At 50.7% G+C, this 27,976-nt stretch overlaps 1 protein-coding gene across 2 annotated transcripts; it reads left to right on the top strand.

Annotated features, from left to right (window-relative positions):
* The first annotated feature begins 26 nt into the window (after window positions 1–26).
* SLC7A1 (solute carrier family 7 member 1) lies at window positions 27–27,775 on the top strand. 2 transcript variants are annotated; one of them, XM_068672441.1, is made up of 13 exons: window positions 146–257; window positions 5,663–5,799; window positions 11,372–11,755; window positions 14,307–14,465; window positions 15,094–15,268; window positions 17,125–17,249; window positions 18,869–19,091; window positions 19,858–19,997; window positions 21,132–21,234; window positions 23,432–23,643; window positions 24,015–24,163; window positions 25,449–25,557; window positions 26,195–27,775. In XM_068672441.1, the coding sequence occupies exons 3-13, from the start codon at window positions 11,386–11,388 to the stop codon at window positions 26,302–26,304; spliced, it is 1,875 nt and encodes a 624-aa protein (XP_068528542.1). In that variant the 5' UTR covers window positions 146–257; window positions 5,663–5,799; window positions 11,372–11,385; the 3' UTR covers window positions 26,305–27,775. The 2 variants fall into 2 exon arrangements, with proteins under 2 accessions (XP_068528531.1, XP_068528542.1); XM_068672430.1 differs by lacking the exon at window positions 5,663–5,799 and having other exon boundaries at window positions 27–257.
* The last annotated feature ends 201 nt before the right edge of the window (window positions 27,776–27,976 follow it).

Here is a 27,976-nt window from a genome sequence, read left to right as displayed (position 1 = left end):
GGCGGCTCCGGCACCGGCCCTCCCTAAAACCCACCCCATCGCCTTCCCCATCCCCGGGGGGGTCCGGGCAGCCCGAAAAGGCCCCGTCCCGGCGGCCTCGCCCTCTCCCCCCTCCCGCATTCATAGGCGGAGCTCGGCGCGGCCCCTTTTGCCGGCGGGGAGCGCGGCGCTGCCATGGCCACGATGCCCGCCGCCGCTGCCGCCCGCCGCTCCGCCTCGCCTCCCAACTGAGCCCGCCGCCGGCCAGGGGGTCGTGGGTGAGTGGAGAGAGCTGGAAGGGGACGGGGACGGGCAGAGGGACGAGGAGAAAGAAGGACGGGGATGGGGACGGGGCCGCGCCACGCGCGGGGCATCCATTTTGCATGATGCAATCGGGGGCTGCGTCCCCTCCTCAGCCCCCTTCAGCCCCCTCCTCGGTCCCCTTCAGCCCTTGTTCAGCTTTCGGGGTGTCCCATCCCCTCTCCGTGCCCCCCAACACGCCGGGACCCCCAGCCCTGGCTGCCCTGTGGTGGCAGGGGGACGGTGCCCGGCCGCCCTTGGTGGCACCTGGCACCCACCCAGGCGGGCATCGCCGCCACCCTGCCCACCTTCAAGGGGTGAAACCCGCCCGGCCCCGCTCAACCCACGTCTCTTCACCCCACAAAACGAGCGGGGTGGCAGAGGACATGCTTCTCCAGGAGGTGCAGGCCTCAGCGCTGAGCAGGAGCGAGCCTCGGACCACCATGGCCATCCCTCACCTGGGACCGCTGCAGCCCCAGCATGCAGCGCTTTCCTTTCCTTAAAAATTACAAAAGAGGCTGGGAATTCACTCAGAAGCCTGTTTTGTGCTCCTGGTGCTCAAACCGAGGCTGCAGCCCACGAGTTCCTGCTGTCTGCTGTCCTTCAGCCCGCCCTGGTCACCGCTGCTCCCACCTGGGCTTAGGGAAGGGGCTTGTGCCCATTTTGTTTGTCAGCCGCTTGGGCTAACAGATGGGTTTCTTCGTCTTTTGCATATTCATGTCCGAACGTTTGTGGCAGACAGGGCAGGGAGGGGGGGAAAAACCAACTGAGGAGGGTTTTTATATGCAACACAGGCTGGAAAGAAGGGTTAGGGCTCTTCAGGAGTCTTCGTTTTGGAGCAGGGTGTAATTACCATCGGTGCTGAGGACAAGAAGACCACTGCAGCTCTGAGGAGTTGACAGGGTATGAGAGAAGGTGGGTTTATGAGTGAGCTGTCTGTTAGCTAAGCGGCTTTGCCTGCCACGTGTGGCACTCGCGGCCATGTACAAACATCAGCAGCAGCCCCGAGGAACAACCCCGTGGCGATGTCTGCCATCACACAAACCTCTCAGCGCCCCTGCTCCAAGCCCAGGGCGTGTGGGGAAGATGTGTTCGCACCTGTAGGTGCTGTGGGACAGCTCTGCCTTTAGGAATCCTTTACTCGGTGACACTTGGCTGCCTCTGCCATGGAGGGAGAGGCGTGGGTAGTCCCTGTGCTGAGTTCCCGAGGGCAAGACGCAGCATGTGAAAACAGTAGTAAAGCAAAAAGGGTTTGCAGAGCCTGCTCTGACAGCAGTGCATTTGAACCTCGTGACAGGGAAGCTTGTTTCGCTTTGGATTTCAGCGCTGAGCGGGTGTTTGTTTTACGAAATGCCTGGCACACGGCGAGGCACGCACCCACACCCAGCTTCCCAGCTGCACTGGCTCTACCTCTGACTGGGAGAAACCTTCCTGGCTGGTGAGATACTCTGTGGGCTTGCCTTCAGCAGTCAGCCTAAACGTCTTTTAGGCAAGGTTTGTACCTGATGCAAAAAAAAAAGAGTAATTGTGGAATTGCCAAGGCTGTGTAACTGCAGATTGTATTCTGTATTGTACTGGAGGGGATGGCTCTTGTCCTGTGCCCCTCCACCAGTGTGTCTTAGTGAAACTGGCCCCAAAATACCCCTGTTCCCTGGGCTGTGTTGTTGATTTGTGCTGTTTCACCAGGGGGTGTTTTGAGGCTCGCTCCTTGCAGGCTTGTGCTGAGCAGCGCGAAGACGCCTTCAGGAGCCCCCCTGAGTTTTGGGTGGGCTGGAACGGAAACTGAGGCCGGCGAGGCTTCTAATTCAAGCAGTTCAGCTGTGAATGTGGGTCAAAATGTGTTATTGCACATTTGCAACGTGCTCATGAGTCCACGTGAAGGAGAGAGAAGGGAGCTGGATCCGCTAGGCAGAAGGAGCGTAGAAGAGCATTGCTCTTCCTGCAACCTAACCAGTTTTCAGAGGAACCAGCTCGGAGCTGTGTTTCTCTTGAAATCTTTGCCACTCCTAGTTTTATTTTTATCTTTTTTTCTGTGCCAATCCACTAACAAATGGCAGGTAATGTTGCACCTGGGCTCTGTGTCTCTGCTTTAGGTTATGGGATGTGTGAGGGCTGCTCTGTGCCAGTCTAGCTTTCACCTTTAATTCCCTTCTCCTGGCCCATATCAGCGATGCCGACGTAAAGGTCTGCACTGCAAACACCTAAACCTTGATCTCGGTCAACCTGTGAGGTTCTCGGATTCCCCCGTGGCTTTGGGGAGAGCCGTGGCTGTTTGCACTGGGGGTGAGTTTGTTCTGGTATTCGAGCACTCCCTTCTTGCTGCCTTTGCTCCTGTATCGCTGCCTGCTTAAACCCACAAAGGAAAAAAAAAATAAAAGGGCTGAGCTGAATCTCTTGGTCAAACAAGACGTGGGGTTCACTGACACCTCCCTGTGGTTCCTGGGCACTTGGGGAGTGTCAGAGATTAGGGACTGGGGCTCCTACCTCCCCGCTGCCAGCATGGCTTGTATAAACCCCAGGAGCCTCGTCCCAGCGTTGCTGGCTTGCCCTGAGCCCACCGAGGTGGCTGCCCAGCAGTCCTGTGAGCCGTATCTTGCACAGAAGTGCCTTGTTTCGGAGTTTCCAGGATGAAATGCCACGAGGTTTTTGGCTCGGGGTGCATTTCGGAGTTTCCAGTTTTCCCCTCAAGTGAAAAACAGATCAGAAGACGTCATTTTCACAGAGGTGCAAATGAAATGTGCTCAGAAATTGGGGTAAATAAGGTGAAAAAATACACTACCGGTTCCTTGGCTAAGCAGCATTCCTCCTTACATTTTCCTGATGATCTAACCCGCTCCTCAGTGCGTGCCGTACCATGTCACAACTCCTCTGAGAAATCCAGGCGATTCCTAGGCTTACTCAAATGCCCCATTTATGACCGTAAGGTTAGTATTTAGCTTCCTATTTCCTTACAGCTCCTTCTCCTGCCTTTTTCTGGGCTGAGGAACAACTTTTGGGTTCTCTTTCCCCAGAGTTGTCCTGAGCTGGACAGGTTTTGCACCTCGCTCCTGTGCCTCGTCATTTTCCAGACCCGTGTCATTTGTGTCTTTCTTTGCGGATCTTTCAGCCTGCTTAATTTATCAATTAGAGGAATGAGGATTTTAATTAGGGTGCTATTTTTGAGGGCTTGCAATGAGTTACCATCCAGATTTATTGAGCAAGGTGTGTTTTTCTTGAATCCAGTGGCTGTTTGGTAGTCACCCCCTCCTAAAAAAGTTTATTATAGCCACTCCGACATCCTTAAAAAAAAAAATAAAAACGGAACAATGAGCTTTTTCTTTAACTGGGTTTGTCCCTGGTGCGGATTCACGCAGCTTGCTTAATCCCAGCTCATTTATTTATTCCTGGAAGCTGCTCTGTCCAACGAGGAGGTGTTCTGGGCAGAAGCAGCGGTGCGTGCTGTGACCCCGTGTTATTCCTGGCTGCCGGGCGTTTGGCTGTGGTGAGAAGGACTGGGTTACACCTCCCCCTTTGGGGATATTCCCCTCTGTGCCCACAGCTCTCGGGGCCAGCCGTAGGAAGACCCGCACGGTGCTGCCTTGTGTGTCTGCACCCCACAGCCGGCATCGGGGTGGAGGGGCAGGTAAACCACAGGTGAGTGTGCTGGGGCTGCGGGGTGGCTGTGGGATGTGGTTCAGTGCCACTTCCTTTTGCTCTAAAAGCAGGGCCATGTAAAACTGCCTTTTTTTTTTTAAACTTTATGGGTGAAACACGCTGAGATCGGGGCTTTTTGTTTCCCAAGGATCCGCTTCCCCGTCCTGCCTGTGCAGCGGGAAGTGATGTAGGTGTGGATTGCGGGGCAGCAGAAGGAGAGAACTTCTGCCAAAAAAAGAAGGGGGGGAAAAAAGCACGAAGTATAAAGCACAACAAAAACAAAACGCTGCTGATGCTGTAGTGGTTTCGTTCAGGAATGCCTCTGTGGGAGGCTCTTTAGGATATGGATGTGGCAAGAGCTCACTGAGAGCTGACACACGAGCTGTGTCCCTGCGCTGAAGAAAAGGGGGAGAGCCTTAAAATAAAAAAACCTGTTGTGTTCATAGAAGGAGGTGGCTTTGCCGAAGCCACTCTTTCACCCACGTTGTTTCAGCTGGCAGAATAAATAAGGTGATTTATCTCCAGCAAAAATACTACAGAGGGGATTAGTTTGTTGGCCTGGGTAACCAGAGTGCAGCCTTTCATCTCCAGGTTGCTGATTAAACTCTGCGCCGGGTTCCTCACCGCTTGCTGACCTGTTTGAGATAATTCCCAAGCAGAGGATGCTGCTGAGGGCTGTGCTGTTTGCTTTTCCCCTTCCAAAATTTCACGGAGCAGGGTGACCGGCAGCGCAGGTTGAGAAAGGCTTTTGCTTGGTGTCCCTTTTGGCTTGGAACAGCAGCAGGAGCGATCGAAATGGGGATGGGGAATTCAGCTGGCACGGTTTGGAAGCGCAGCCATGCCACAGCATCGGGTATCTGCTGGTGCTGACCACAGGTGCAGCAGGAGGGGCCTTTTGGGCTTTGTAATCTGCGGGAAAAGAGGAAGAAAGGAGCCAAAAAGGTGCTGGCGGCCTTAGCATGAGGAAGGGGAACACCCAGAGCTCGGCAGCTGAACGAGGGGTGAGGGTGGAGGTGCCACGCAGGGGAAGAGCAATCGGTATTTGGGCTCCCGCTGGGGTATGGAAAATGAGAACTCGTGTGAGATTGATCTGGAACAGCAAGGATTGGGCTGGGAGTTTGGCTGCTGGGGCCTTCTCGCTTCAGGAAAGCTCCAACACAAGCAGCAGAGTAAAACACGAGAGCTCAGCAGCTTCAGAAGGCTCTTTATTTGTGAGGACTGCAATTGTTGGAGGAATCACCGCTCTGGCGAGGAGATCCTTGGTTCTGAAGTTCAGCAGTTCGGCCTCTCTGCACACCTCCAACCCCAAAAATGCAATCAGGAGAGATTTCTTTTGGTATCAGACCTGGGAAACTCTAATCAGGTTTGTAACATGTGATAGCAGGCTGGATGCCACTAGTAATTTTTCTGGTCGGCTGCCAGGCTGCTGGAGGGGAATGAGAACTCGACGATGGCAAATCTGGCCAGCCTGCAGAGAAAAGCTTTCGCTTTGCCTTTTTTCCTCCAGCAGCACGGCCGTCAAGGAGCAGGGGAGAGCTGAGCAGTGAGTTTTAGCCCAGCGAAGAGTGTTTACCAACAGCAAACAGACCTTCCACCTGCCCCGCTCCGATAATAAGATTTATTTAGGTGGAATAGATCAAGCCTGGCCTCCGATACCCGTGCGGCAGCAGGAGCACCTGATGACCGTGCGATTTCCCCTCGGTCAGAGCAGTAATCCCACCTCGTCTGCCTTTTTTTTTTTATTACTCAGGTGCTCCTGTCCCACTGAATGCTGGATTTTACTGGTCTAAGGGACTGGAGGAGCGCCGAGCTGGGCAGGATCGGGGCGGATACTGGAAGGAAAGCGAGCGACTGGTGCAACATGAAGCTTTAACAGCGAGCGGGCAAGTACGTGGGCGAAGCTGCCATGGCAACTGCTCGTGGTGTTGGCAGAAAGCACCAAACCGTGCCCTGCTGCTGTTCCGAACCACCAGGCTGCTCCAGGTGGCCGGGAATCCTGCGGGAAGGAGCTGCCTGGGCAGGGGAGGAAGGTGGGAAGATGATGATAGATGATGATGCAACTGGAGTAGCGCGTTGCAAGCACAGGTAGCAGCTTTCACCAGGTTGGGGTGGTCTGATGGCAGATGAGAAGTGTGGCCAGGTGCCTGCCTCGTGCTTTACCTGGGAAAACTCCCGGATTAATTAATTAATTAGTCTAATTACTTTATTTAGATCGCCCAAGCCCTGAGGGGCGGTGTAGGCTCTGCAGCATTATTTGAGGTTTGCAGACACGGTTACCCGAGGGTAGCAAAGTGCTGGCTGCCATCCTCACCTCTCAGGGACATCCCAAAATTGGTGTGCCTGAAAATCCCTGCGTGCTGTGCCCTTCTCGTTGATTAAACGGCAGCGTTTGGGGAAGGCTCCCTCCATCCATCCACCCACCTCGCTACAGGATGCCGTTCGTTCTTCTGCAGAAGCGTTGGGGCTCTGGATTTCTGATTTGGTCGTTTCCCCACCGCTGTTTTAATAACAAACCAACTTCTGTCTCGGTCTAGCTTGCTTCCTTATCTCCTCACGGACACTTCCCACCGTCTCCCAAGGATCATTGTCTAAAGGCCGCTCCTGCAGCTCGCTGCGTGGCACAGCCGGACGTTTCGGCTGAGCAGAGCTCTGTCTCCCTTTTATCTGGATGTAAGAAGACAGAAACTTGCTTATTTAGTATTGTTTCCCAGAGCATAATTCCTTTTTTTTTTTTTTTTTCCTGCTTGCTGTCAAGGCTGAACCCCTGGCAGACTCCAGGCCGTTTGTCATTCGGACTCGATCCCTGGCAATCCATCTCAGGCTGTGCTTGGGCACATCTAATTATCAGTGGAGATCCCCTCAGGTTTTGTGACAAATTGGGGGAGTTAAATCAAGCCCTTTTCTCACAAAATGTAATTTGAAGCCCTGCTGAGGAACTATTTGGGAAGACGGGTCGAGCTGGTGGGAGATAATTTCAATTTAAATGCTTTTCATCAGAAAATAGGGATTCCCGTAGCGGGAGAGGTGTGACACCCTTTGTCACACCCTCCCTCCTTTTATTTTGGTCAAAAATCATTCTTTGTTTTAAAATATGTTCTGAAGCATAACCACAAATAACCCGGCTCAAGTTTTAGGCAGGCATTGAAGCAGAACATTGAAGTCTGTCTGCTCTGAGGTTTGGGGGAAATCCCTGGCTCGCAAACAGTTTGCAGTTAGGAGGTTTTGTCTGGACTTGGGAAGAGGATGATTGCCGTCTTGGAAGCCCTTATGGGATGGGAAATGAACTTGTTTCTTGTTGTGGCCAGCAGCTGTGCTGGTTCACAAGACAGGCTGGCGAGCAGCAGCACCCCGAGGCAGAAGTGGAGCAGCAGCACGCTCTGCCCTTCCAGTGGCACTGGCTGTTCCCCTCCAGGAGCTGATGGTGAGTAAATGGATGGTGTAGGGATCACAGAGGGCACCTCGCTGCTCCTTTTGCAGTGGGGTGAATCTTCCAGGGCTGTGAGACGCCTGCAGAGCAGTGAGAGAAATCTCTGAGCTACTCCTGACATTCAGGAGCTGGAAGAACAGAAGCCACGAGGGGCAGAGGGCTGGTTCCCGGGCAGCACATTCCTCCTGCCATGCAAATGGCCGTGTTGAAAAGAGGAAAGTAACACGGGCCCCGTTTTGAGGGCAGCGTGTCTCTGGGCAGGTAGTCAAGAGCGTGTTTGTACACACTGCACACCCACTGCTGCGTGTGCGGCCGAGCTGTGTGTAGCGAGTGGTTTATATTTAACTGCATGGCTTCGCTCTGAGCCATAAATGCCTTGCTGCTGGGTGATCCCCCTTTTCATGACAGGATTTGGCAAGGAATATAACGCTCAGTGGCCACATCCCTACGTGCCGATGTAATCTGCGTTTCTGCAGGGTGTATGGACATAAATACATACTTAGACACGTAAAAAATACAGAATTATGGGAATCAAGGGAACAATGCGACAGCACACGGATGAATCTTGCCTGGTTATCAGAAAAAAAAGAGGGTGGCATCCTTTTCTGCACGGTGCAACTGATGCAAAGGTTTCCAGTTCCTTTCACTGGCTTTTGGCTCGGGCTCCCAGCCATCGCTGCTGCCGTGCTGGGATGTCTTCCAGCTCCACGTAACGCTGCTGCATGGTCCTGCCTTGGTTTTCATCAGCTGTGAAGCCTCTTCTCTCGTGGCAGGAGTCTGTGTGGAGAGCTCAGCGTCTCTTGTAGCTGTCTTCTCTCTGCTCTGTCACTCGTTGCAAGGTAGCTTCACAAAGCACCTGTAGGTTTTCCAAGAGAGGTCCTTCCAAAGCGCATTACCTGACACTCTTAATCCTTTAGTGCAGGGAAATAAGGTTTTGCTTTGCACCTGAGGTGGCTGCCTCACTTCTTGTTTGCTTTCCTTTGTGTGTTTCCAACGAGGTTTCAGGAGGCAGTCGGTGGTTCTGGTGAGGTCCCCTAAAACCTCTTTGCCTCTAGGAGTCTGCAGTTCAATCTGACACCCGAAAATATCCGTCGTGCTACTAGAAAGAGTAGGAACAGAGGTTTTCCATCTCTTCTTTTTCTGAAGAAGAAAAATCTCTTCTTTCTCTGTGGATGGTGCTACCTCAGGGATGGACGAACCAAAGCCAGCCCTTTGGAAAGGGCACCCGAAGGGGTTTGTTACCATCAAAAAGTCATCACCACGGGGATGTTGAGAAACATGGTGTGTGTTTAATATAAAAACAGGGCCAAACCCATTCCGCATTGTTTTCCAGACATGCCAACGTGTCATAAGCACCCGCTGTTTGTTCTGCAGCTCGGTAGCGGTGATGCTGTAGCTGCATGAGGAGACATTCGCTGAAGACCAAAAGGATGCCAAGGAAAAACAAAACCGACCGTGGGATGCCACTTTGCAGTTAAGGAGGGGCATTGGCAGCGAAGGTTTTGATGAACATAAGCATATAAGGGATGAGGTTGAGCAGGGTTTTCTGCTCGTGCTTCCTCTGTAGAGGTGCCAGAGCACTTCATTAATTTCACGCTCTTCTGCGTGTCGGAGCTGGCTTGTGAGAAGCAAATTCTCGGGAGCAGCAGGGCCTTGAGGCAGATAAGGAGGGGTTTCCAGCAGCTGAAACAAACCGTGGCTGTTTCGGAAGTGGTAGCGCTGCTTATGTAAAAGGGCTGCCGTGTCAGCTTATTTTTACGCGTGGCGTTTCATGTTCGGCCGGCCAGATGTTTGTTCTGGTTTGCTGCTTGTAGCCAGATGCAAGGCTGCTTGTTTTCTTACCGGCTTGTTTTTGAAGAACTTCGGCCCTTTTGGAAATGTTGTCGACGGGGAAGGAAATCCACAAGCCTGATATAACAGGTTAATGAACAATTAGATCAGAAGAGAAAGAATATCTTATTTGACTTCACAACACAATGCGGCCGAGGCAGGAGAATTTGGACGCAGAACAAACACGCGCTGAGCTGTAAATAAAGGACAAGGACCTGGAGGAACGGGGGGAATTGGGCCCTATTGATGTTGGTGGGAGCTCTGCTGCTGGCTCCGGCAGGATCTCACTGGAGGATGTGAACCCTGCCCCGGGAGCCTCCCTGCTAGGTTATCGAGGTGGCTCAGCCTTCCCTCAGCTCCTGCTGAAGCCCCCGGGTGCCCAGGATTTGGGGTGAAGCCACCTGGGGTGGCACAAGCTGCCTCTCCACGCTTCCCAGAATAACTGGAGGGTGTATAAAGGGCAGGAGCTGAGGTGAGCTGCAGAAATCAGGCCAGCTCCTTGCGTCCTGGGGTGGTTTTAAGTGATGAGAGGATGGGAGGAAGGGTTGGCATTTCATAAAGCTCTCAGTGCTGCTTTGGCCCCATAGCTTTAGCGTGGGCTCCGTGCAGGAGGAGGGGCGGCCCTACAAAAGCTTGTCCCAGGAGCTGTCCTAGCAGCAGGTGAGTGATGCCCAGAGCCCCTCCAAGGGGCTCTTCCTCCCCTTCCAGGAGCTCATGCCCAGGGTCCCAGAGGATTTCTCTAACACCTCGGTGCCCTGAGCAGGGTGAGAATCGGGCATGTGAGGGCACACAGAGCTCATTTCGGTTCATTCAGGTCAAGTTTCCTCGACGGGGAGGTGGTTATGTGCCGTTTGGCAGCGTCTCTAGAGCAACTCGCATTGTTTGAGGCGATTAGGGCTGCGTTACACCACGGGAGCGCTGCCCACACGCCGAAATAAAGGCTCCTCCTTTCAAGTGCGGGTAGGAGTGGGAGCGAGAGCAGGCAGCCCTGCACACATTTCCGTACTTCAAAGGCAAGAAGCCTTCAAAAAGCGAGATCACAGGCGGGCCCGACTTCTAAGGAGGGGAAAATCAGCTCCGCCGCAGTCCCCCTTTGATGCAATCGCAAAGATAACAAATGAGAGCAGGGGGAAGGTTTGGGGCAAGGGCGTGCGGGCCCCTCCGCGGCATCCAGGGAGGTGCTGTGCTGTGGGACGAGGAGCAAAATCACTGCTTGTCCTTACTGAAAGGCACTTTGCCGAGTCCCAGGGGGTGTAATTGGAAGCAAAACCTTGCTTTTGTCACCCGCTGCTTGAAAAGCCACAGGAACGGGCAGGAGAGGCTCAGGATGGCCACCAACCTTAATTTCTAGGCCTGTCCTAATGAAACAGTTCCTCCTCTAACCAGGTTATCCGTTGGAAGCCCTTCTGCTTTTGCTCTTGATAACCACAACGCAGCTGGAAAAAATACCCGCAGGTGTGCCCCAGGAAGCTTCAGAATTAAGTTATTTCAAAATATATTTTAAGTGGGATTCTTGGATTTATATACGAGCTGGAGATAATTCGCCAGCTATTTTTTTTAATGAATAAATGAAAAGCCCGTGCAGAAAATAAATGGTCCATGATCGTTCTTAGGCAGCAGGTTTGTGGAGCAGAGGCTTTGCACCAAAGCCTGAAAGCAAATCGGGATGGTAGGGGAGGCAGGCGTCAGGCTGAGGGAGAGGGAGTGGGGAAAATGAGGAGTTTCTTCATTTTGAAATCGATGATGTGATGGCAGAACTGAAGCATTGTTTGGTAGTGGCCTGAATGCACTCGACTGCCAGCAGGCTGCGGGTGCTGATGCTGGGATGGAGGCAGGGTGGCAGGCTGTGAGCTGAGAGGCCGAGGGAGCTGCACGCAGCTGATGCAAATAAAAACCAGCTTGAGCCTTGCCTCGGTGCGACCGAATTAAATAAAGCTCGGCTCTGCGTGTCCTTTATCCCAAGTTGTATCTCTTCCAGCCCGGGGGCAGCTGCCAGCCCGTGCTACTGCCTGCTGGCAGGAGCTGGAGCTCCCAGAGGGAAATGTGGCTCTGTTTTACTGCTGCACGTGCTCACATTTCCCTCCAGGGCCAGCAGCACGTGTGGAGCCTTATTCGGGGATGCAACGCTCCCGAGTTTTGCTCTTAGTTCACCCCCCGAGACTTTAAAAGTATAAATAACTATGATTTTTTTTTTTCTCGCAGGCCCGGACACGAGGATGGAGTGCCAGAAAATTCTGCATTTTGGGAACCAGCTCCTTCGCCGGAAAAACGTGGACTGCACTCGAGAGGACAGCCGGCTCTCGCGGTGCCTCAACACTTTTGATTTGGTGGCCCTGGGCGTCGGCAGCACCTTGGGGGCAGGCGTCTACGTCCTGGCTGGGGCTGTGGCAAGGGAAAACGCGGGGCCTGCCATCGTCATCTCCTTCCTCATCGCCGCCTTGGCTTCTGTGCTGGCCGGGCTCTGCTACGGAGAGTTCGGTGCCCGGGTTCCCAAGACGGGATCAGCTTATCTGTACAGCTACGTGACCGTGGGCGAGCTGTGGGCCTTCATCACGGGGTGGAATTTAATCCTCTCCTACGTCATCGGTGAGTACGGGGGGCGTGCGATGAGACCTTAGCTTTAAACCTTTTTGGTCCCTTTAGTGCTTTCTTTTTAAAACCCACTGAAGGTTTGAGGGTTCTTCAGCAGGGCGGCAGTGGCTGCTGTCACCCTACAAGGTGAGTGTTGCACCCTGGGCTTTGTCCTGAAGCCAAATTATTGCAGCAGCTCCTTCCTCTGAACTCCCACATCACCCGCTTGGCATGCCCTGGCTGCTGAGACAGAATTTCTGTGCTCCTGCCTGATCAGGAATTAATTTCTGGTCCCTTTGAGACCCGTTCAAAGTAGCTGGAGATCAGAATTCTCTCTCACGAGTGGTGGCAGGATTTAACCTAGGCTGAGCTGCAGTTTCGCAGCCTCTGAGAGGTCCAAACCAAATCCCTCCTAAGCCCTTTGCTCCCATTAAGGGAGGCCTCGCAGCACGCTCTGAGCACGCGGCGTGCAGCCCCGTGGATGCACTAAAACAGAGCACACTTTGCCAAGAAAGGATCCGTCATCGTGCCCATAATTAAGGCTGCAACCAACTTGCCAGCTGAGAGTGAAGACTCAACGAATGAAAATGAAACCCAGTGTTATGCTAAGTGATTAAAGGAAGTTATTTTTTTTTTAATTTATTTATTTTTAAGTTGCATTTTATGGGATGTGCAACTGTTACCTTGGAGATCAGTTCCCATGGAGCTGGGAAGTGTAAGATCAGATCAAGAGCAATGAAGTGATCTAACAGCTGCTTGTGCTGGCTCTGGTCTGTGTGCTCCCTGAAAACTCTTCCTCCTTTTCCTCTCTCTTTTATTTTCTTTTTAATAACAACTGAGAGGTTGAAAAGCCAGAGTTAATTAACCTCGTCTCCTTCGGAAATCGGAGTCCTGGGGTTCTTTTATGAATCAGGTTCATTCCAGTGAGGAGATAAAAATAGTTTTTAAACAAAGTAAGAATATAATTTCCTCCAGACTTCTAAAATGGACTCTGTTGAGGCTACATGTAGAAAAATGGCACGGATTTCGTGGTGATTTATCACCTCATCCTGAAGGTTAATGACACACAGTCTTCTTCATGCTCATTGTCTTGTTATCTACACGGTGGCCTTCCTACCATGATACTGGACCGCAGAACTGGCTTACATAGCCATGGAAGAACCTCGGCACGGTCCCAAAACCTGATTCTGCAATTTCACCGTGAAAAGATTGTACACCCAGCATTACGCTCCCAGTATGAGCTGAGACTGATGTATTTTTTGTCCTCTCAAAATGGCTTTTGAACCGCTGCCTCGGCCTGTGGTTTTGAGTTGGCTGCTGGTTGTGTTAGCAGAGGGTAGAGAACTCATTAAAAACTACGTAGGTGTTGTCCGTGAAGGAGCTCTGACACAGCTTGGTTACTTTGAATTCAGCTCTTGCAGCAAAAATAAATGCTTGCAACTGGCTTCCTCGCAATTTGGGAAGGGTGGCTAAGAAAAATCAGCCCGAGCAGGATGCGAGCTGTACGAGGTCTCTCTTCTGTATCTTATGCAACTTTTTCCCTTGTGCTAATTGCCCATCTTGTGAGCAAGGACAACTCCCGTCAGCATCAGGGGCGTGGGACAGAAAGCTCTCTTGGCAGGCACACGCTGCAGTTCAGAGCTGGGGGCTGAGAGGGGGCAGAAAGCCAATTTTTTTTTCATTTGCGTAGCAAAAAATCCTGAGCAGTGCCACCAGAGCCAGCCAAGGTGGTGGGAGCTGAAATTTATAAAGGACTCAGCCAAGCTGATGTTGTCACTGAGGCTTTCAGACACCCACTCAGAAAGTAATGTGGGGAAAAAATGAAATCTTGGGGTCCCAGGATCGTGGTGCCCTGGGTACAGCCCTGCTGGATACAGGCCTCATGCCTTTGTGCCAAGCTCCTCAGCAACAATAAAGATATTATCCAGGTGCCTGCACCGTTGGAAGAACATCAGATTCCCCCCACTCCTCAAGCCCACTGGTTACAGAGAGTTCAGGATGAACTGATAGCGATGGGGAGCTGGCTTCCGAGCAGCTGGCATCAAAGACAAAGCGTGCAGGAGCTGGTTGTTCCCGTCCTGGAACACGAAACGTTGCAGCCAAGACTAAAAAAAAAAAAAAGAAACCAGCAGTAAAGAAACAGCTTTTTCCCTTGAATTGTCTTGAAGGAAAGCAGAACATTTGTGATGGAGTGTGGAGCACCTTTGAGGGTTTTTTAAGATGATGAGGAAGCCAAAACACTTTGTTAAGGGATTTTATCTTGTCAGAGCATCAGTCTGAGACGGCTGATGGCCTTTGTTTATATCAGAGCAGGTGCTTTGAGTACAGGATGAGGTTTGGACTGCTCCAGAGGGGAAAAAAAAACCACGATGGGGACCTTCACCCTGTGAAGCAATGAGCTGGGTCTGCAGAGGAAATTCTGCTAGCACATGAGCTCCCAATGCAAGGCTGCCTTCAGAGGCAGCCTTTGAGAGCTGCCGTGGCCAAAAGCTGTGTAAAGTGCCCCACGTTTGGGGCGTGTGACAGCTGCAAAAGGTGACCCTTGTCCTCTTTTTTCTTCTCCCAGGAACCTCCAGCGTGGCCAGAGCCTGGAGCGCGACGTTCGACGAGATCATCGGGCAGCACATTGAGGAGTTCTGCAGGAAATACATGACCATGGATGCGCCGGGAGTGCTGGCCAAGTACCCAGACATCTTCGCCGTGGTGATAATCATCATCCTAACAGGTAAAAACCTGGCGGGGGGGGTTTAACGCTGGGCATCTCCTGTTTACAAGCTTTGAGGGGAGCATTGTTGATGTTTTTGAGCCACCTTTAAAGCCTTTGATCAAATTTTATATAAGGAAGGCAAGAAAAGATGACTTGTTATCCTCAATCAGGTATGGAAGTCTAATCCTTCCCCCCACAAATCCTATTACACAAGGATTTCGTTCTCTTACTCCACTACTTTTATTCCCCCTTTGATAATTTGCCAATTTTCAGTGCCTTGGGCCAAGAAAAGTGAGAGGGAAAAACATGGGACTCGGTAGCAACCTCATGTACTATTTTTTTATATTAGGTGTCAAAACATGGAAATATGTACGGGCTTCAATTTGCAGCACTGAATGCAAGACCCCAGAGAAGTAAACGTATGAAAAGCAGTCAGGTCCTCCTCCTTTTTTCCTAAAAATGTGCTAAGGCTTTGATCAGGATTTGGAAAAGTCTTGAAAATGTGTAAAATTTTAAGCTGGGAAGAGCTCAGATTTGGTACAGCACTAACATTTTCACTAAGGGAGCTGTTCTGGGTCTCCTCCACCAGCCCCTGCGCATGCTGCTGGTGCTGAAGTAGCCGACTGTGTGTTTGCTCTTTTCGCAGGGCTTTTAATTTTTGGTGTGAAGGAATCGGCCCTGGTGAACAAAGTGTTCACCTGCATCAACATCCTTGTCCTCGGCTTTGTCATGGTCTCCGGCTTCGTGAAAGGATCGCTTAAGAACTGGCAGCTGACTGAAGAGGACATTTACAACACCAACCACAGCATTTTGGGGGACAAGTAGGTCGCACCTTTTATTTTTTAGACCTAAAATGGATGCATTTGCAACAGCAGGTTCAGAGGAGGGTTTGTGGGGCGATTCAGAGGATCGGTGAACGGGACGGCTTCCTCCTTCACCGAGCTCTTTGGGGGCAAAGATGGTTTTGGTGGGTGTTTCATGAATGTGGGTGACTGTTGGGGTGAAACTGGTGGGAATTAGGCTGTGCCAGCATGGGCTCTGCACAGGAGCGAGTCCAAAATTGAGAGAAAAGAGCTTTTCAGATAACCTGGAGCACGAGGTTGGCTCTGGTGCCTGTTTTAAGCCACGATCAAGTGTAGCTCTGTCGTTTCTTCGGGCTCGTGGGCAGTTTCCGTGAAGAACCATTGTACCTTTGGGAGACCTCGTCCCAAATACCTGAGGAAGTGGGAGGCAAGTTGCAGGTTATTTTAATGCACTGCAGCAGGCGTATCACAAATCCATTTTTAATGACATTTTGCTGCATGGCCAAAATCCTCAATTCCAACAAAAGACCAAAAATAAGGAGCTTGCAAGGGTAGCCAGTGATACCAGGCTGTTATTTTTTTTTACTTGAGACTGTGTGGCACAGAACGACTGCTCCCTGGCTTTGCAATGTCTCCACATCCATCAGCTCAGTCCTGGCTCACTCTCTGAACCCTTCACGCTGGCCTGCAAGGAAACACAGGCTGGCACACGCCGGAGAGATTTATAAATGTTGCATGGGTCTAGCTTGGCTTGTATACAAGCCGCTTATTGAGCTTCTCTGGAAAATTCAGCCTGCTGTGATCTTCTTCCCTGCGAACAAATTGCTTCTGTAGGAAAGGTTCCCCCTCCCTCCCTCCTGCTATTCCCATGCAAGTAGCAATTAGTGCAACGGCTTCAACGTGGAGCTGTAGCTCTTTCACCCATAGCTCTTGCTATTTTTGTCAAGTCTGTCTGGGGTTTGCTTCGCTTTAGCATTATTTCCAGAGCAACCCACATTTAGGCTGTGCTATTTCTGCAAATAACAGGCGAGTTTGCAGCTCTCGGTGGAGCTCCTGCAAGAGAGTTCAGACGCTTCTACCTGATAAGATGTGCAGATCTGGTATTCTCATTAATTGAATTAATTCATCTTTGCAAGGCTTCTTCCTCAGTTTTGAGTGGCCTAAATTACTCTAACTGAAGGATCTTCTGTATATGCATATTGACACAGGCAGGTGTATCTCAGGCTTTGATCCGGAGTGCACTGGGGTCATTAGGTGCCTGTTGTAACGAGCTTTGGGTCAGGCTCAGCAAAGGATTTGCTTTGTCAGAGGTGCAGGTACCTCAGCTCACACGCAGGATTTGCATACAGGATTTGGTGAAGGGAGTTTTGAGGCTGAGGGTGGAGCACTGGGTAGGTTTTAGACTGTCACGGCACCCTGTGTTGCTCTGATGTCTCCTCACGCCTTGTCTGAGTTCATCTTAGGTGAACAGCGGATGCTTTACATTTTTCTCTGTCGTCAGTTTTCAGAATTAGATGTTGTGCTTTTTCAAAAGCTTCTTGAAATGTATCTACACACATACAATGTTATCAGGAAAGAAAATTTAATAGTCATGTTGTTTTCTCCCTGTCTCAGCCGAGACATTTTTATCCCAACATGAATACAGGTGCTGTGAATAAATCACAAACCATTTTTATTCCCTGCGTTCCCCAGGCTGCTGCAGCCCAGTCCAGAGCCCAGCAGTGGGTAGGGCTGAGCATTTTCCTCAGAATTTGCATGCTGGCACGTGAAAAGGAGAGCGTGTCCCTTTGAACTCCAGCTGTGGACGTTGGTGTGAGTTTGGTTCCTGCCACCTGGGCAGAATGCCTTCTATAACCCCGTGTCGTGTTTTTCAGCCATACCCAGGGAGAAATGCTGTATGGTGTTGGAGGTTTCATGCCCTATGGATTGAAAGGAGTCCTCTCAGGGGCAGCCACGTGCTTTTATGCCTTCGTTGGATTTGACTGTATCGCTACGACAGGTAAGAGGGAGCAGGTCTTCCTGCCAGATGTGACCCTGGTTTCTGGCTGCTTGGCTTTCAGGAATGTTTTACAGCACAGATGATGAGTAATCCGTGACGCTGCATCCATTTTCCCTGTGAACCTCAGCCCAAAATACATTTTTGACTCAGCTGCTCCTAATCCTCAAACTGCTGAGTACGTCCAAGTCCCTGGGTGCACGAACGTTGCCTTCTGGCTGCTGTGGCAGGTGGCTAGATCATATAACCCATAAAAAGAGCTTTTTCCCTTCTTCTTTGCCTCTGGGGCTCAATCCCATGGTTGTTCACTGCTGCTAATAACCAGCTCAGAAAACACGGCCAGTTTTACCAACAGGCATGCAGTAAAACCCAGGTTCTTGTGTGACTGGTGGAGTTTGAGCCTCTAACTCCAGACGACGCTTTAATCAGGTTATCCTGGAGCAGGATGCTTCAGTGCCTTCAGCTGAAGTGGTGCTCCAGTCATCCTCCACTGGCTTGGAGTATTCAGAGAGCCAGAGAAAGAGGGAGCCTCCAAGGAGGAATATTCCACCTAAAGCAGTGCCTCAAAATGAAGGGGAGTTTTTATCTCCAAGGGTTCAGAGATCTCCTTCTGAGAGAGTAACCACCAGCGCTGTTACATTCCTCCTGGCTTAGAAGGATTTAATTCCCCTGGAGGAAGGAAGGCTTAACCTTAATTTCGCGTTTGGCAAGGAATGAGTTGCTTCAAAGCTGGCACAGAGGGAGGAGACCATCACAGAGACAGATAACAAAGTACTGCCTCGTGTTCCAAGGAGTTTGAGAAATGCTGGCTCCATTACTTCAGCTAGCCCTGGGGCCTCTCCTTGGAGGAGGAACACATTCATCTGTCTTTGACTTATAGGTACAAGAGTCTGCTTATTGGTTCTGCCTCCCGAAATGCCAAGCCTCAGAAGCTTTTGCTTTGAGACAGGAGCAGCTCTGGAGAACAAGGAAGCCTCAAAGCTGCTTCTTAATCAATCACTGTCTGCATTTGGAGGATTTTTTAAATTTTTTTACACATTTGCCCCAACTTGATTGTCCAAAACATTCTATAAAAACCAGAGGGAGACCTTTTTTGAAAGGGATTTTCAAAGACCCCTGTGATTTTCATGTGAAATGAAAAGCCTTACCTGACCTTCCCTGCAACTGGGCCCGTAGGGTGCTCTGGTCACAGTGCAGTTGCTTTGGTGGAGATGCTGACGGAAATTCGGACCTAAATACTTGCCCCACAGCTGCATGACAATTTTTGTCTCATCACTTGTGAGTTTGAGCTGTTTTGGGGCTGCGCTATCAGTGGGATAGCAGGAGCAGTTGGAGATAAAAATAACCCTTTTTGGGGGAAGGCGCTGCTTTTAATCCTGATTGTTTCTATGTCTGAGTTTACACGTCACCCACAAATGTTTGAAGGAATGACAGGAGCAGCAGCAGTGGGAGGAAGCAGCCAGTCTGAGGTATGTGACGGGCTCCTCAGGCCGTTGGGAGTGTGCAGCTCCACACAGCAGCTGAACCTACACAGAGCCTTTGAAATCTCCAGCCATTACGTGTTAGACTGGGAGAAAATTCGTGCTAGACTTTGGGCTGATGCTCCAATTTCTCTCTTCTAGGTGAGGAGGTAAAAAACCCTCAGAAGGCCATTCCCATCGGCATCGTGGCGTCTCTGCTCATCTGCTTCGTGGCTTATTTTGGCGTGTCAGCTGCCCTGACGCTCATGATGCCTTACTACCAGCTGGATACCAACAGCCCTTTGCCCAACGCCTTTAAATACGTGGGCTGGGATGGAGCCAATTACGCAGTAGCGGTCGGCTCCCTGTGTGCACTTTCCACGAGGTGAGGCACGGCCTGTCCTTGGTGTTCTTTTCAAAGCAAACACTTATCTCCAGCTTCTTTACAGAACAGTGCGTGTCAGGGCTGAATAGTGGCCCAGCTTGTTTGCCTTTATCACCTTCCTCTGGGTCTTTGTTAGCAGAGGAGCTGGGATCAGGGCTGAAATTCAGAGCTGTCGCCTTGAAAAAGCTCAGCATTTCAACCTGTGACAAGTTTCAGTGATGCACATGACCAGGATCACTTCAGAAACACCCATCATGGCAGCAAACACAATCTTTCTGTCTCTGTAATACAAACCTGGGATCAGTGAGTCAGGGAAACAGCTCCACAGTGCCTGGCCTGCAAGATGTCCAGGCCTGCTGAGTGGGGAGCAGAATTAAGTCAGGGAGCAGGGAGCATCTCGTGGAGCATCTGCAAGTTGCCTGCAGGATGCCTGACTCTCCCTGGAGACCTGTTGTTTCAGTTCAGCTCAGGCATATGCAATTAGGTGAGCAACTCTTAGAGGCTGGAAGGAATTACAGGTGTTTTGACACTCAAAAGTCAGGCTGTTTCTGTGCCCCAAGGCTAAGTTATCCAAAACCATGGAGCTGTGCCTCTGTTGCCAGCTATCAGCAACAGGGCTGTTCAGAGGGAGCTCTTGAAAGAGAAGCTGAAGTGGATGAAAGCCACCTGTTCCGTGTTTCTACTGCCATAAACTTGATGTGTTTTGTGCTCCTGGGCTCAGCAGGAGGTGTTGTAAGTAGCTTATTTCCCCTTTCTCTGCTCTTAGTCTCCTCGGCTCCATGTTTCCAATGCCTCGAATAATTTATGCTATGGCAGAAGATGGGCTGCTCTTTAAATTTTTGGCGAAAGTCAACGAGAAGAGGAAAACGCCCATAATTGCAACGGTGACATCAGGAGCCATTGCAGGTGAGATCCTAAAGCTTGCACGAACAGGAGGAGCAGAGCCATAAGCTCATCCTGGGGGCAGATAAGCCTGCCTGACGCTCACTGCTAATCGGATATAGTGCACAGTGTGACTTCCCAGAGCATGCCTTGGGTTTCCAAGGAAGCACAAGGGCAGGGTGAACGTGAGTAGCTCTCTGTGCGTCTGCACCTCTTGCTCCGAGCTCGTTGCAGGCACCCTGCCTCATGCCAAGAGCTGCCTTCATCCCCTCCCCGGCTTCTCGGCCGGCTTTAGAAGTAATTAACCCCCCGCAGGTGGCAGCCAGCTGTGCCCCAGCATCCCTGGCTTGGCTGCAGCCCCTGCAGCCTGCCCTGGCTGTGGGTTGCTGCTCGGGGGAAGATGCCAGAGCAGCCGGAGACGAGCAGATGGAGCCCATGGCACAAGCATTTGTTAATCAGTTCGTCGCAGCTGCTCTCAGTCCTGTCCTCCCCTTCCCTCGCCCGCCTCCCAAGAGCACAGGAATTAACCCAGACAGCAAAGCCGAGTGGCTTATCCTCCTCTCGCAGCCACCCCCGTCCTCGCCGTGCCTCGCAAGCAGAGGCGTGGTGCTGCTTTCTCCCTCACCTTCTGCCCTCCAAATCGGGGAGAAGCCTCTAGAGGAAGAATGTGCCACCTCCGAGTTGTTGAAAGACTGTCACCATGGGCTCTAAGCTGCAGTGAAACAGCTCAGCCTCCTGCAGCGGCAGCCTGGGCCCTGTGCAGTTTTCCACGCAGCTTTTTCCCTCACATTTTTCCCTTCATGGAGCCTTGAATCCACACTGGGGAGCAAAGAGCCAGAGAAAATAAGAAAACCCAGTCTGCAGCATCTTCTGGTCGCCCCACTGTGGGCTATAAGCATGCAGCTGAAGCTGCAGGCGTGGGGAGCACTTGCCACGTGTGCTGTGGCAGTCCAGGAGAGTCAGGGACTGACAAGGCCACGGGTGCCCAGCAAATCCTGCCTTCCCCCACCTCGGGATGCCCCCAGCTCCCTGTGTTCCCCTTGCCAAGTCCCGAGCAACAGCCACACGTGTGCTGTGCTGCTGATAATGCTCCTGGGATGTGCATATTCTGCTGTATTAATGTTTTTCCTTCCCTCTCGCCTTCCTCTCCCCCCGCAGCTGTTATGGCTTTTCTCTTCGACCTGAAGGATCTCGTGGATCTCATGTCCATCGGGACCCTCCTGGCTTACTCCTTGGTGGCAGCCTGCGTCCTGGTGTTGAGGTATGGCTGGAGCAAGAGCCTCTCTTGCACCACACGGACAGTCAGATGCCCTCCTAATTTCCACAGACCCTGTAAAACCCTGAAGATCTCCAGCTAAGCATGTGAAAGATTTATTTTTTTAAGGTCGTGGGCTTTTGTACTCGCTGGAGGTGCAAGGGGATCCACAGGACTCGGTTAGTCCCTGCTCCACACCCCCTTAAAAGCTGTCAGACCATGCGTGTCCTAGGAGATGTGCCCATGGTCATCACCACTCCTGTTCTCACTGGGGGTAGAGTTTCAGGCTTTTCCAAGGGGATTCAAGAGAAAATAGGTTGTGGGAAGGGTCCCTGTCAGTATGCTCCTACTGTGATGAGAGCAGTGGGAAGGAAGGAGCTATCATGAGCAGCAGGGCTGAAGATTCTCGGACATCTGGCTCCTTTTTGGAGTTTGAAGGACAGAGCCAGCTCCTGGGCAGACACATGAGGTTCTCTCTTGTGTCATTTCTGCGAGAAGGCGTGAGAGTGGGAGTTCAGCTCTCACCTGAGCATTAAACCCAGGTGGGGCTGTGTTGCTCACGGCTTTTGCCTTTGCTCTGTGTCCTACAGAAAGTCAGCAGGGATACCCTTCAGTCAGCAGTGAAGTGCTGCAGATTGTCCCAGAAGGAAGCACAGAACCACAGAATGGTTGGGGTTGGGATTGTCCAGCCCCACCTGCCTTCTCAAGCAGGGTCTCCTGGAGCATTTTACCCAGGATTGTGTCCTGACAGCTTCTGAATATCCAGGAGAGGAGACCCCACACCTCTCTGGGCAGCTTGTTCCCGTGCTCAGCCACCAAGTAAGGGAGCAGGAGCAGAGCCTGGCAGCAGCAGTGAAGTTGAGCATGGGTTTGTAGGATCAGTGCCTTAGTGCGTGTCTTTTACGAGGGCTGAGCTCCCACAGCTTCCCGAGCATAAGCTGAAAATGGAGCATCTGAATTGTTTGGCACCTCACAAGCAGTGCTCTACCCAGAAGGGCTGGATTTTGAAGATCGTGTTGCTGAAAAATACCCTTCAGTGTTCAACGAGTTAGTTAAAATCCAGAGGATGCTTTTTACCTGCTCACAGCAAATGTAATGAAACTAAACTCAGGTGAAGGGCCGACACTTCACTTTAATGCTGGTGCTGGGTGCCTGTGCTGTCCACCCTGCCCCAGTGCACAGAGCTGGGGGATTTTCCCTGCCCTTCAAACCTTCCCTCTGGTTTCCCAGCCCTCTCGGCTCCATATGGCTGTAAATGTCTTCCTAGTTTGCTTTTGCACGCTGCAGTGCCTATCGGGTGGCATTTTCCCCACCGTAGATCTGCAGAGCTGCCAGCCAGCCTTTCAGCAGCCAGGGCAGCTGCTTTGGCTGCCTATTGAAGAAAAACCTCGACCGTTTCCAGAGCTGGAAGGTGCTGTGACTGATACCCTGCTACGGCTGGACCCAAGGGTGTCACTGCGTCCCACAGCTCATCTTTCACAAATCTCTTTGTCAACGTATCCCCACAGAAATGGTTTTAAGGAGCCTGGCAAAATGGTCCTGTCCTTTAGGTAGATGTAGCTGAGAGCCACATGCAAAGAAAAAATGAAAAAAAAAAAAGAGCTGGGGCTGGAAGAGGGTTTTTTTGTGGATGGATTCATGTCGTTGTACATCAGGGCCCTGTTAAATGAGGCGTTGTCCACATGTGCAATAAAAACCCTACAGTTCTTTGCTTTGTAGCAACAGGCAAAGCAACAAGAGGCTGGACCAGAGGAGGACAGCACACCAGGAATGTCTCTGCGTGGTGTGATCAGCAGCTGCCAGGGCGTGATACGTGCTGAGCTGTTAGTTCAACTGCCTCCACACCAGAACACTGGAGGCTGCCACAGATAAACCCACAGCCTCTTCGTGGCTCTTCTCCTGGCACATCCTTCTCCAGGCCTCCTGCTATCACCTGATAATATTTTGGTGATGTGGGTGATGGGGTTTATGGAAGAGATGGCTGGCCAGCTTAAAACATGGATGTTACAACCAAGCTTTAGGCGGTGACAGCTGATTGTATTTGCTCACATAGTGAAAAAATCCTCAGATTTTCCCCTGAAACACAAGTCTGTAGGCATTACGTGTGCCTGTTCTGAGGCTATAGGGATCTGGGGTGCAGCCACAGTTTTCTGTTGCCCTATGCCAAGCCCATAAATTCTTTGTCTCACTTCCCTTTTCCTAGGTATCAGCCCGAGCAGCCTAATTTGGCTTACCAGATGGCTCGAACGACAGAGGAGACAGACAACAACGAGTCTGTGAGCACCAGCGACTCGCAGGCTGGCTTTCTGCCAGAGGAAGAGGAGAAATGTTCCCTCAAAGCCATCCTGTGTCCCCCAAATTCCGACCCTTCCAAATTCTCTGGCTCAGTGGTGAACGTCTCAACCTTCATCATCGGTAAGCACCGGGCAGCGCTGCTCGGGGGCAGCTGGTAGGTCCTGGAGCTCACCGTGCTGGGAAAGCTCAACTCCTTGCTTGTTTTGAGTTACCTGGAATTGCAGCGAGCTCTTGTAGCAGCTAAAATAACTGAGGATCTACAGGTTAAATTGATGACTTGAAGGGAAATACACAGATGGGGTGTGTGGGGGCGTACAGGGAAAGGAAATTCGTTTTCTTGTTTTGCAGTTTTGTTTGCTCTGCTTTCAGATTTTGCTTTGCCAATTTTTTTTATTTCTTTTTTTTTTTTTAACGTCTTTTATTTTTTTTATTATTTATTTATTTATATTAAAAAAAAAAAATCACCATAAGCTTTTGGTGTCTGTTCACAGGTTTCCTTATCGTGGGCAGCTGCATCCTAACTGCCCTCGAGCCAAGCATCCTGATAAAGGCCGTGTGGATTCTTGCTGCGATACTGGTTCTCCTCGTCAGCTTCGTTATATGGAAACAGCCCGAAAGCAAGACCAAGCTTTCCTTTAAGGTGAGTGCCCTGGGAGGAGGTGCAGCTTGAAAAGAGCCCTCTGGGAGGTGGCTGGCAGAAGACACCAGCCCTTCTTGTCACATTTTCGGTGCTGTGCTGCCCAGACAGCTGGCAAGCTGTTCCCAGTAGCTTAGCCTAGATTTCCATGCTGCACATTGAGCTGATATTTTATTTTTATTTATCCTGCTGTTGGCCATGCTAAGGGATGACCATTCTCTCGTTAACAAAATTAAATAAGAACAACTCTCTCCATTCCCTTGCCCTGCCCAAGCACAGCATCATTTTTATATTGAAAAAAAAACCTTTTTATAAAAAAAAATTTTGTTTTTTTTTTCAGTATAATCCTGCAGGTCACGTTTCCTCGTATTGATTCCAGGCTGTTCAATCTAGAAAGGCAGGCTTGAATTCTAATCCCGTCCTCCCACGTACTCGCATAGTTTTTCAATAAATTTAACCCAACCATAGTTTCTCAAGTTAGTGTTTGCAGCTCGTCTTTGGCTGATGGGCCCACGAGTGGAAACAAAGTGCCTCAGAGCAGAAAAGTTAGGAGCTGTTGCTTGGGCTGTATTTTCTGAACTTATTTCTGAGGAGATCTTTTTTTTTCCTGACACTCAGGATATTTTAACTCCCTTTTTTGCCCTCAGGCACTACCCTGTCCGAAGCAGAACATTAGACCTGTCACTGGTAAATCTGTACTGGCTGTTTCTTATCTCCTTGTTGTCTTTTCGACGTTTACAGCCTGCCTGCTTAGTGATTTTTCTCCAAAATCTCTCCAGGAATCCAAGGCTGACTGGTTTGTTCCCCAGTTGTTTTCCCGTATTTCTTTTTAATAGGTGATTTGTCTACCAGGAGCTCTGGGAGATGCCCAATAATAGTTCAGAGATCATCTCTGCAGTCTCTGAACACATACCTTACCCCCGCAGGGCAATGTCATTTGTCCCTGCTGACTTGACAGCGCCTAATTTAGGAAAATATTCTTCTTTTTTCTAACTTGTATGGCCGTCCCTTTCCTAATGAAGGGAATGGCTGGCCCCCGTAAATGTGTGGGGTGTTTTTTGTTGAAGCTTAAACAGGAAAGGCTTAAAATATTTCAGACTTATTTTTTTTTATTATTTATTAGTAATTTTTGTAATCCCCTGAGTGTTGATCTAACCTTGTTTTATCTCAGATCTGGCAGCTGAAGCGTTGGTGACAGCCATCACTGCCCATTTAGCCAGGGATGTGAAGTTCTTCCTTCCCCTTTAATCTCTCCAGCCGATGTAATGTATCCCTCTTGCTTTTTCAGGTACCTCTTTTGCCCCTTCTTCCTATTGTGAGTATTTTTGTGAATGTTTACCTCATGATGCAGCTAGACCTAGGCACGTGGATACGATTTGCTGTCTGGATGCTCATAGGTGAGTTTAAGAGAGGAAAAAAAAGCGTGTGGTCAAAGTTAATGGGATTTTGTTAGCTATAAATTTATTGTAGCATCCCAGGGAGGGATTCTGCTTGCTTTTAGTCTCCAGGTAACCTGCTGAAGCCATGTAGGCAGTGTGTTTCCAGCTTTGTTTTAAGGGTCATGAAGTCTTTGTGAGCTCCTGTAGTGGAAGGAGATCTGGAGGATCGAAGAGAGGTGAACCAGTAAGGGCTTCCTGAAGCTGAGCTCTGCCCCGAGGTGTTCCCAGCAGCCCTGTGGAGGAGGCTGCAAAGCCCAGGGAGGTTATGATAAGGACGAGCATCAGTTGCTGATGTGTTTTACTGAGATGGAGGCACACAAGGGGAGAGGGAACGCTTTTGTGTGGAACAAACAGCACTGAACAGTGCGAGGGGTTCATTCTGCAATTGGCCCTGTTTCATCTGGTGGTTTTGGGGCAGGGATAGGTCATCTTTTAACATATGGTGCCTGTGTTTATGGTTTTTTTCTGAGGCAGGCAGTGCTGTGATCTGCCAGAGTGCTGTCAGGACGGCTGGACTTAACCAGCAACCTGTGCCTGTAGGCGTGAGGAGAGCTTTCTGTTCTCTCACCTTGCTCTCTCCCCTCGTTCCCCGCAGGCTTTATCATCTACTTCACCTACGGGATATGGCACAGCGTGGAAGCCACGTACGCAGCCACGGCGGATGCGGAGAGAAGCACGGAGGCTGGCTCGGACAGCTGCAAATGACTGCGTGCTGGCCTCACGGGCACCTGGGGAAGCGCTGCAGCCGAGGAGGCAGCCGCGCCGGGGGGAGCCCGAAGCGTTGCCCCCGGTTAATCAGTAAGGCAGAGACCAGGAAGCGCGACGTGGGGATCCCCGGCCCCGCTGCTGCAGCTTGCAGCTTGCTTCCTAGCGCAGTCAAAAAGGATGGCAAGGGAAAAAAGCCGCACCTCTGGCACGCTCCCGGCAGCGCCGTCAGCTAATCCGGGGCCGTGCGCTTCCCCTCCTGTTTTAATTTTGAATTTTGTTTTTTATTTTTCGGCGTGCGTAGAACGAACATGGCTTCTGTGTGCCAGTTAACCTTAAATGCTGCTATGAAACCTTTCAGTAGCCCAGGGAGTGACCTCCCCCACAGCCACTGCCTGATAGCACACGGCGCAGATCCGCAGTGCCACCGTCGTGCTTAGCCTGATGCGAGCTGTACCACCTGTGTACGCACAAAAAAAAACCAAAAGGCTCCTGCCAAACACCAGCTTTCGCCTGGTTAAGAAAGCACCCGCAAGATTTGCGTTCTGTAAAGGATTGGGTTTCATAGTTTTTACTGTATTTAACTTTTTTAACCTCTTTGCCTCAAAAACCGCCGGCAGCGGGGCGGCATCGAGCCCGGAAAATAAGCAGGGCCCTGCTTTCCTCTCCGTGCATCAGGCTGGTTGGAATTCCCTCAAATTCCCCCAAATAATTCCCCAGCTGAATTCCTTGCCCCGAAAAAGGCTTGTTAGAGCATTAGAAAGGTGGGCCATGCCCATGTAATGCCACTATTAAATTTAAATTCACTTTTTGGCTCGTACTGAGCAACAAATCCTGAACAGACACTGCAGGAACCCCTGCCCTACCCTGGCTGGATGCTGCCTTAGGTGCCCTCCGCAGCTTTTGACCTGTCAGCACAGCTCTGGGTGGTGAAGGGAAGGAGAGCTGAGGAACAGCTCCTCTATTTGACTCGACCAGGGGCTTAGTGGGATGGAGTCGGATGGACTGGAAGCTGTGCTGTGCTTTCGGGGTGCGTTTTCAGGGCGCTTTCGTCCCGGCAGATGGTCCTGCCCGTCTGCCAAGCCTTTTTTCCTTCTGCACGTATCAAGTCTTTGCTCAAGCAGGGAGAGAAGAACATCAAAATTGAAGCCCACGAGGTGGAGATCTGTTTTGATTTTAAACAAGGGCAAACTCGACGCACTCCACAGCCTCCTGAAAAGCACTGAAGGTGTGGCAGGAGGGCAAAAATAAAAGGAAAACGCAGAGGGGATTTAAGTTTCCCATTGTACCAAAACCGTAAGGACATTTTTCTCCACCGTGGGTACCAGCTGTGAGCAATTGAGACATTCAGCATTAACGATATGAATTCTGACTGGAAGGGTGTTTCCAAAGAGAATTATTTAAAAATATGCAGATTTCTTGCTGTATGTATTATTATTTTTTTTTTAATATAAATGTTAACTTATTTTTTTTTTCGTTGTCTGCTTAGGGATCTGTTCTGGTATTTATATTCCTTAATTTGACGTCAGCTTTTGTGGCATGTAACTGCAGCACTTGGAAGGAAGGGAAAGTCTGGGCTGGGGCCATTTTTCTTCATCTTCTTTTATTTTTTTCTGAGGAGGTTTCATAGAAAAAACCTTCTGTGCCCCCAGAGCCTGCACTCAGTGTGCCA

This window comes from Anas acuta, chromosome 1 (assembly GCF_963932015.1).
Source record: "Anas acuta chromosome 1, bAnaAcu1.1, whole genome shotgun sequence".
Taxonomy (NCBI): domain Eukaryota; kingdom Metazoa; phylum Chordata; class Aves; order Anseriformes; family Anatidae; genus Anas; species Anas acuta.
This window is presented reverse-complemented; position numbering and strand designations above follow the sequence as displayed.

Bases quoted from the DNA above. Each gene is read 5' to 3' on its own strand.
- SLC7A1 (XM_068672430.1), top strand. From the start codon at position 11,386: ATGGAGTGCCAGAAAATTCTGCATTTTGGGAACCAGCTCCTTCGCCGG. The intron at 19,092-19,857 runs GTGAGGCACGGC...CTCTGCTCTTAG, and splicing joins CTGTGTGCACTTTCCACGAG to TCTCCTCGGCTCCATGTTTC. The intron at 21,235-23,431 runs GTATGGCTGGAG...CCCTTTTCCTAG, and splicing joins GCCTGCGTCCTGGTGTTGAG to GTATCAGCCCGAGCAGCCTA.